General features: G+C 40.8%; 1 protein-coding gene and 1 pseudogene across 1 annotated transcript; both read left to right on the top strand.

Moving 5' to 3' along the window:
* The first annotated feature begins 1896 nt into the window (after positions 1–1896).
* On the top strand, positions 1897–5170 carry LOC135560135 (zinc finger protein 239-like; annotated as a pseudogene).
* A 97-nt stretch (positions 5171–5267) lies between these two features.
* Positions 5268–6978, top strand: LOC135559810 (zinc finger protein 239-like; the record flags this gene model as incomplete). The annotated part of the gene is made up of 1 exon (XM_065000684.1): positions 5268–6978. A coding segment is annotated over one exon (822 nt), but the record flags the coding sequence as incomplete, so codon positions are not given.
* Between the last annotated feature and the right edge of the window lie 2272 nt (positions 6979–9250).

Below are 9250 nucleotides of genomic sequence, written 5' to 3'. Positions count from 1 at the left end.
ATCCCGCAGCTGAATCAACTTTAGGAGACGGTCCTGGCGCTTGCTGGACTTTCTTGGGTGCCCTGAAGCCTTCTTCACAACAATTGAACCGCTCTCCTTGAAGATCCGATAAATGTTTGATTTAGGTACAATCTTACTGGCAATGGTTCCAAGCACCACCCTCCTTTTGAAGCTTCCAGTCTGTTATTCAAACTCAATCAGCATGACAGAGTGATCTCCAGCCTTGTCCTCGTCAACACTCACACCTGTGTTAACGAAAGAATCACTGACATCATGTCAGCTGGTCCGTTTGTGGCAGGGCTGAAATGCAGTGGAAATGTTTTGTGGGGATTCAGTTCATTTGCAATGCAAAGAGGGACTTTGCAATTCATCTGATCACTCTTCATAACATTCTGGAGTATATGCAAATTGCCATCATACAAACTGAGGCAGCAGACTTTGAAAATTAATATTTGTATAATTCTCAAAACTTTTGGCAATGACTGTACTCTATTAAAGGGGCACTGATCTGTAGGCCTATGTGACATTTTTTAATTTTTAATTTTACCTTTATTTAACTAGGCAAGTCAGTTAAGAACAAATTCTTATTTTCAATGATGGCCTAGGAACAGTGGGTTAACAGCCTGTTCAGGGGCAGAACGACAGATTTGTACTTTGTCAGCTCGGGGATTTGAACTTGCAACCTTGTTGGTAATTTGTGTAGTCTTACTACTGCAGTAGGCTACTGCTTGTCCATGTGATCGCTAACAGCAAGAAACCCAGACGAGAGAAACGTGAAAGCATTCAGGCAGCAGAGATGAGCTTGTCATTAGCTAGCTAACGTTTGCTTTATAGCTACAATATAGCTTTATTTGTTATTTTGAAATTGCATCTTTATTGTTTATTTATTGTATACAAGTTATATACATAGACAGAAGGGAGTTAGTTATAAATACAATACATTTGACTGTAGTTTAGTTTAGAAGAAATACTTACGCAGGGGTGTAAAGTACTTAAGTAAAAATAATTTAAAGTACTACTTTAGTAGTTTTTGGGTGTATCTGTACTTTACTTTACTATGTATATATTTGACAACTTTCACTTCACTACATCCCACAAGAAAATAATGTAATTTTCCCTAAAGCCCAAAAGTCCTAATTACATTTTGAATTATTAGCAGGACTGAAAATGGTTCAATTCACACACTTATGAAGAGAACATCCCTGGTCGTCCTACTGACTCTGATCTGGCAGACTCACTAAACAGAGAACATCCCTGGTCATCCCTACTGACTCTGCTCTGGCAGACTCACTAAACAGAGAACATCCCTGGTCATCCCTACTGACTCTGCTCTGGCAGACTCACTAAACAGAGAACATCCCTGGTCATCCCTACTGACTCTGATCTGGCAGACTCACTAAACAGAGAACATCCCTGGTCATCCCTACTGACTCTGCTCTGGCAGACTCACTAAACAGAGAACATCCCTGGTCATCCCTACTGACTCTGCTCTGGCAGACTCACTAAACAGAGAACATCCCTGGTCATCCCTACTGACTCTGATCTGGCAGACTCACTAAACAGAGAACATCCCTGGTCATCCCTACTGACTCTGCTCTGGCAGACTCACTAAACAGAGAACATCCCTGGTCATCCCTACTGACTCTGCTCTGGCAGACTCAATAAACATAAATTATTTGTTTGTAAATGCTGTCTGACTATCCGGCTATCCGTACATTTCAAAAAACAAGAAAATTGTGCCGTCTGGTTTGCTTAGTATAAGAACATTTTAATTATTCAAACTTATATTTGAACAATTACCTCAAAGTTGTATCTTTCCATAATTCCTCTCCGTGTAAATAGATTCCCACTAATATGAACTAATTGGCGCACAAGGACAATGTTGTTCGAGAACCAGATACTCCTCGCGAGAGAGAAGCCTGTTGAGATACTCCCTCTTTGCGCATGTGTTCCAAGTGGCTGTCAGGTAAAGTAGACGATATCAGACAACAGGATTCTTAGGGAAAGTGGGTGTTGAACGTTTTCTTCACTTTTATAGATCACGTCAAATGTTATCCAGGAACTTTCTGAAGTAATATTAGGCTACATGAGACGTTTATTTGTTCTAACTTATTTACGTTTTGATATTTAAATAGATGTTTGATTGCTCTGGTCTAGGGGCGCATCAGTCGCAGCCTTGAGAATCGATTTTTTTTCTCAGCAACTCCCTAGTCATTATCTGAACACTACAACAAAAGTAGTTCAACTGTACTGTACCCTACAACATGTCATGCCATACAAATAAACAATAGCTTCCACAATGGATCGGGTAAGTCTATATGCCTCCTGTGTTGTACAAAATGTCTAGGCCTAGTTTTCATCATCTTGGATCCTCCACATTGATGTGTTGGGTTTAAACGGCTGGACAAAAAAACATGACGGAAAAACTTGTTGGGATTTTTTTTCTTCTTCAACAAAGTAGCCTACTACTACTACTATATCATGTTTAGGAATCTGTGACTGACCTAATTATCTCTCCTTCCTCCCAAAGTGTTCACATTCCTTCGCTGATTTCGAACACATTGTCCATTATTTGACCTGATACTCAAGTGGCCGCTCAAACAAAGAAAATAAATGTCTTTAAAAATTGAAGGAAATCGGAAAAAGGCAAGATCAGGTGGGACCATTATAGCCAACGAGAGGGCAGACATGCGTGTTGCAACAGAGTCTAACTTCTATTTAGCATTTACATTTATGTAGGATTAGGCATAACGCTAGAAGTGTTGTTCAGGTTAGGTTAAAATCACATGTTAATAAGGACAATGGTAGAAATGGGCGTGGTTTAGGGCTTTGTTTGCGGTAACTAGTGACAAGTCACTACTACCATATAAAGTGTCCTATTTTTATCAATACACTCTTAACAACCTAATCGGTACGAATTTTATATTTGATCAAATGAAACAGAAGACAGATTTTGGGCCCAGTTATCCCTCTCGCTTCACCTCTTCATCGCTGTTTGAAAGGAAATGACTGGTATGAGATATATGGTGGAAACTAGCCCATTCCTCCACCAGTCAATGCTCTTCGATTAGTGGGAAGTAGTGAACGATTCAGCATTTGAGGAAAAAGTAGATATTCTAGGGATGCACCCAAAATCAGAGGTTTGGAATAAATTAATAAAATATTTGGTTTAATGTTAATCAATGTAGAATACTTATTGTGGCCAACAGGACAAAGCTAGCCCGCCCCACTTCACCCCCTGGAGTCCCCAGGTCTAATGTTTCCCTGTACTTTACTGCTGGGTCTGGTCGACTGCAGGAAAACACCGGGGCAGAGCGGAACTGAGAGAGGAGAAGAGGAACATGGAGATGTGATTTCATTACGTAAGAACCATGGTGTGTGGATTAGACTACAGTCTGCTTCTGTAACAAATAATTGATTTAAGCATATATTGATTAAAATATCTGGTCGATTTTAAGAAGTGTAACTTGGTAAAAAAAAAGTTTGATTTCACATAATTTTAACATTCTGTCATGAAGGGCAAGTGCTCAACTAAATAAAAAACAAGTTTCTCATCTCAAGAGGTTACATAGAAATAAATACTACAGTAAGTGCCAAATAAAGTAACCGGGTTGACTTAACAGGGGACGACTGAAAACAACAAAACCTCTGGATTACATGGCTAAAATAGGCAAGCAGCGCCAGCTAACATCTTTTGCTCGAGTCCGGTGAGTTCAGGAAAACCTGAAAGTATGCATCTTTATTTATCCGAACTCAATCAAATATGCTTAAAATAACATGGTCGCTGTTGTAGAAAGTTTATTTTGATCGCCTATTTTTTGCATTTATCAAAGTCACGTAGCCTGATTTCAGATGTGTCCATATAAACAGGTTCATGAGGGAAATTGTTCTACTTTCCAAGCCTGTCCATGTTTAAATCAAACTCCTATACTAATTGACTATTCACAATAGTCATATTATTCTGCGCTTGTAACCGTACTCAATGATGGTAAACCTACGAGTTATTATTGTATTAGGTGGGTTAAAATCTTACTAGAAGTTTTGACGGAGGGACCTGTCAAAATGCTGAATTGTGTCACTTTAGCAAGTCTTTATTCATAAAACAAATCTAATTAATCAAATACTCCATCCATGTGTTCTGTATTAAATGGCACTTTATTTTATATAACAGAGATTTAAAATGGAATATTGGTGCACAATTATTACTGGAAAAATATCAGAAGGACGCAAAAGGCATTCATTTAATGGAAATACCGATCTGTTTATGGACCCATATTTGCAGAACTTAATGATTTAATGTCTTTGTTTCACAGGGGACATCCCTAATCGTTGCTCTCTCAGTGGGAAGGGCTTATCATCTGGGGCACCTCGACAACATCATGATGCTGAGGAGAAAGAGCAGAGTCTCTCCAGATCAGAATACCTCAAGAAACACCAGCAGAGATGTATAGGGAAGAAACCTCACCACTGCTGCTTTGACTGTGGGAAGAGTTTTGCTAAACAGAAGGAATTGATCATTCATGAGCGGATTCACACCGGTGAGAAACTGTACCACTGCTCTCAGTGTGGGAAGAGTTTAGCTGATTCTAAAACATTAAATTCTCATCAGAAAATTCATACAGGGGAGATACCGTACCCCTGCTTTGATTGTGGGAAATACCTCATTCAATCAGGAGCCCAGACAACACACAAACACGTATACTCAAGAGAGAAACCTTATCGCTGTGATCAGTGTGGGAAGTGCTTTAGTCGATCAGGAGACCTGACTAGACACCAACGTATACACACAGGAGAGAAGCCTTATAGCTGTGATCAGTGTGGGAAGAGCTTCAATAATTCAGGACAACTGACTACACACCAACGCATACACACAGGAGAGAAGCCTTATAGCTGTGATCAGTGTGGGAAGAGCTTTAATAAATCAGGACACCTGACTATACACGAACGCATACACACAGGAGAGAAGCCTTATAGCTGTGATCAGTGTGGGAAGGGCTTCAGTCGATCAGGAGACCTGACTGACACCAACGCATACACACAGGAGAGAAGCCTTATCGCTGTGATCAGTGTGGGAAGAGCTTCAATAATCAGGACAACTGACTACACACCAACGCATACACACAGGAGAGAAGCCTTATAGCTGTGATCATTGTGGGAAGACCTTCATTCGATCAGAGACCTGACTACACACAAACGCCTACACACAGGAGAGAAGCCTTACAGCTGTGATCAGTGTGGGAAGAGCTTCAATCAGTCAGGACACCTGACTTTACACCAACGCATACACACAGGAGAAGCCTTATAGCTGTGATCAGTGTGGGAAGAGCTTTGCTCGAGATTTCACTCTGACTACACACCAGCGAACACACAGAGGAGATAAGCCTTATAGCTGTGGTCAGTGTGGGAAGAGCTTTGCTCGAGATTCCACCCTGACGACACACCAACGCATCCACACAGGAGAGAAGCCTTATAGCTGTGACCAGTGTGGGAAGAGCTTCAATCATTCAGGATCCCTGATTATACACCAACGCATACACACAGGAGAGAAGCCTTATAGCTGTGATCAGTGTGGGAAAAGCTTTAATCATTCAGGATCCCTGACTGAACACCAACGCATACACACAGGAGAGAAGCCTTATAGCTGTGATCGGTGTGGGAAGAGCTTCAATCATTCAGGATCGCTGACTACACACAAACGCATACACACAGGAGAGAAGCCTTATAGCTGTCATCAGTGTGGGAAGAGCTTCAATCAATCCGGAGACCTGACTACACACCAACGCCTACACACAGGAGAGAAGCCATATAGCTGTGATCAGTGTGGGAAGAGCTTCAATCAGTCAGGACACCTGAACACACACCAACGCATACACACAGGAGAGAAGCCTTATAGCTGTGATCAGTGTGGGAAGAGCTTCATTCAATCAGTAGAGCTGACTAGACACCAGCGAATACACACTGGAGAGAAATCTTACTCCTGTCTTTGTGGAAAGTGGTTTGCTCATTCAGTGTCACTGATAAAACACCAGAAAGCTCAAACATGTTTTCTTTCATCTCCCTCCTCTCCGGCACCGGTTCCAGATCCCTAAATACAGTTTCAATAGAAAACATCTTGTGAAGAGTCATCCATCTCCCATTCTCTAACAGTTTACTAAGTCTGATTACCATGGTAACCTGTGTAGCATGATATGCAGCTCTGGATCCATATTTACCAAGTGTCTTGAAGTAGGAGTCCTGTGTGTGTGGTGGCGTGTTCAGAGCTGTATCTATTTCATTAACTCCTACTATCCATCAAATAATGTAGAATAATGTTTCAGAAATGGTAGGTGCATATTCATGTGTGATGGAAATGTTGTCTGAAGAGAGTCTTGAATTGTACATTATGTCTCATACAGTCATTGGTTCCTGTAGGTGCTGGGTAGAGATATGAGGGGGAGACGGTCATGACCCCCTCAGACCTTTTGGCAGAATGCCCATTATATGTTTTGCAAGTTAAGATAGGAGACGGTTCCAGTCACATGCAGGATCCAAACGTTAATGATGAGTAATGTAAACCATGCAAATATAACTTGTCTGTGTTAGCAGTGTATAAGAGAACTAACGGGACTGCCCCGAAAGAGCTCCCGACCGACGTGTACTATGGTGCATTAAGTTTGTTGGAATCTCTCCATCTTGCTGATAATAAATAATGATTCATTTCAGTTTATTTGAGGCCCTGGTGGTAATTTCCATGACACGTATTCAATACAAAAACAAATTATGTGAAGGAGATGTGTCGCTGCATGAGGCACTGACTGATACTGAGGCACTGACTGGCACTGATACTGACTACCTTTTTTTTAGGGATCTATGACCAACAGATGCATATCTGTAATCCCAGTCATGTGAAATCCATAGATTAGGGTCTAATTCATTTAGAACAGTTTACTGATTTGTTTATATGAACTGTAACTCAGTAAAATCTAACAAATTGTTGCATGTTGTGTTTCTGTTGTTTTAGTGTAATAATTATAGAAGAAACTAATTGAATAAATGAATGGGCCTCCTACTGTTTTAGGTGTTTTGGGTCAGAACTCTTTCAACGTGACTTACACCCATCAGAGTATCTGTGCCCTGGAACAACTTACTGTCACAGGTAATATATAATATATACAGGTAATATATAATATCTACAGGTAATATATACAGTGCCTTGCGAAAGTATTCGGCCCCCTTGAACTTTGCGACCTTTTGCCACATTTCAGGCTTCAAACATAAAGATATAAAACTGTATTTTTTGTGAAGAATCAACAACAAGTGGGACACAATCATGAAGTGGAACGACATTTATTGGATATTTCAAACTTTTTTAACAAATCAAAAACTGAAAAATTGGGCGTGCAAAATTATTCAGCCCCCTTAAGTTAATACTTTGTAGCGCCACCTTTTGCTGCGATTACAGCTGTAAGTCGCTTGGGGTATGTCTCTATCAGTTTTGCACTTCGAGAGACTGAATTTTTTTCCCATTCCTCCTTGCAAAACAGCTCGAGCTCAGTGAGGTTGGATGGAGAGCATTTGTGAACAGCAGTTTTCAGTTCTTTCCACAGATTCTCGATTGGATTCAGGTCTGGACTTTGACTTGGCCATTCTAACACCTGGATATGTTTATTTTTGAACCATTCCATTGTAGATTTTGCTTTATGTTTTGGATAATTGTCTTGTTGGAAGACAAATCTCAGTCCCAGTCTCAGGTCTTTTGCAGACTCCATCAGGTTTTCTTCCAGAATGGTCCTGTATTTGGCTCCATCCATCTTCCCATCAATTTTAACCATCTTTCCTGTCCCTGCTGAAGAAAAGCAGGCCAAAACCATGATGCTGCCACCACCATGTTTGTGGGGATGGTGTGTTCAGGGTGATGAGCTGTGTTGCTTTTACGCCAAACATAACGTTTTGCATTGTTGCCAAACAGTTCAATTTTGGTTTCATCTGACCAGAGCACCTTCTTCCACATGTTTGGTGTGTCTCCCAGGTGGCTTGTGGCAAACTTTAAACAACACTTTTTATGGATATCTTTAAGAAATGGCTTTCTTCTTGCCACTCTTCCATAAAGGCCAGATTTGTGCAATATACGACTGATTGTTGTCCTATGGACAGAGTCTCCCACCTCAGCTGTAGATCTCTGCAGTTCATCCAGAGTGATCATGGGCCTCTTGGCTGCATCTCTGATCAGTTTTCTCCTTATATGAGCTGAAAGTTTAGAGGGACGGCCAGGTCTTGGTAGATTTGCAGTGGTCTGATACTCCTTCCATTTCAATATTATCGCTTGCACAGTGCTCCTTGGGATGTTTAAAGCTTGGGAAATCTTTTTGTATCCAAATCCGGCTTTAAACTTCTTCACAACAGTATCTCGGACCTGCCTGGTGTGTTCCTTGTTCTTCATGATGCTCTCTGCGCTTTTAACGGACCTCTGAGACTATCACAGTGCAGGTGCATTTATACGGAGACTTGATTACACACAGGTGGATTGTATTTATCATCATTAGTCATTTAGGTCAACATTGGATCATTCAGAGATCCTCACTGAACTTCTGGAGAGAGTTTGCTGCACTGAAAGTAAAGGGGCTGAATAATTTTGCACGCCCAATTTTTCAGTTTTTGATTTGTTAAAGTTTGAAATATCCAATAAATGTCGTTCCACTTCATGATTGTGTCCCACTTGTTGATTCTTCACAAAAATAAATACAGTTTTATATCTTTATGTTTGAAGCCTGAAATGTGGCAAAAGGTCGCAAAGTTCAAGGGGGCCGAATACTTTCGCAAGGCACTGTAATATCTACAGGCAATATATAATATCTACTGGTAATATCTACAGGTAATATATAATATCAAATTATAATAATTCATTAGAATCATTCAGAGCTGCAGGTGAAGGTGTCTTCCTCCACAGAGGAAAATAAGAGAACACTGACCTGTAGCACCACCTGTCTTCTGACAAAGTCTCACCAACCCAAATACCAAAATAACTACCTAGACCCAGTCAGCAGTAAGGATACAGACAGATACTCCTGTTCTGTAAACGGCCATGAGGATCTCCTCACTGTCACGATGTGGCCTTTTGGGTGTAGATTGTGGCTCCTCCCTTCTCTCTCTCTCCCACGTCAGGTTTTACAACTGTCATAAATACCTGGTGGAAACTCCCATGCAATATTGAGGGAGAGAGTCTACCAGAGCAAAGAGCTTCTCTTTAATCCCCAAAATGGGAGAGCTAAAC

The sequence above is a fragment of the Oncorhynchus nerka genome, linkage group LG15 (genome assembly GCF_034236695.1).
Source record: "Oncorhynchus nerka isolate Pitt River linkage group LG15, Oner_Uvic_2.0, whole genome shotgun sequence".
NCBI lineage: Eukaryota > Metazoa > Chordata > Actinopteri > Salmoniformes > Salmonidae > Oncorhynchus > Oncorhynchus nerka.
This window is presented reverse-complemented; position numbering and strand designations above follow the sequence as displayed.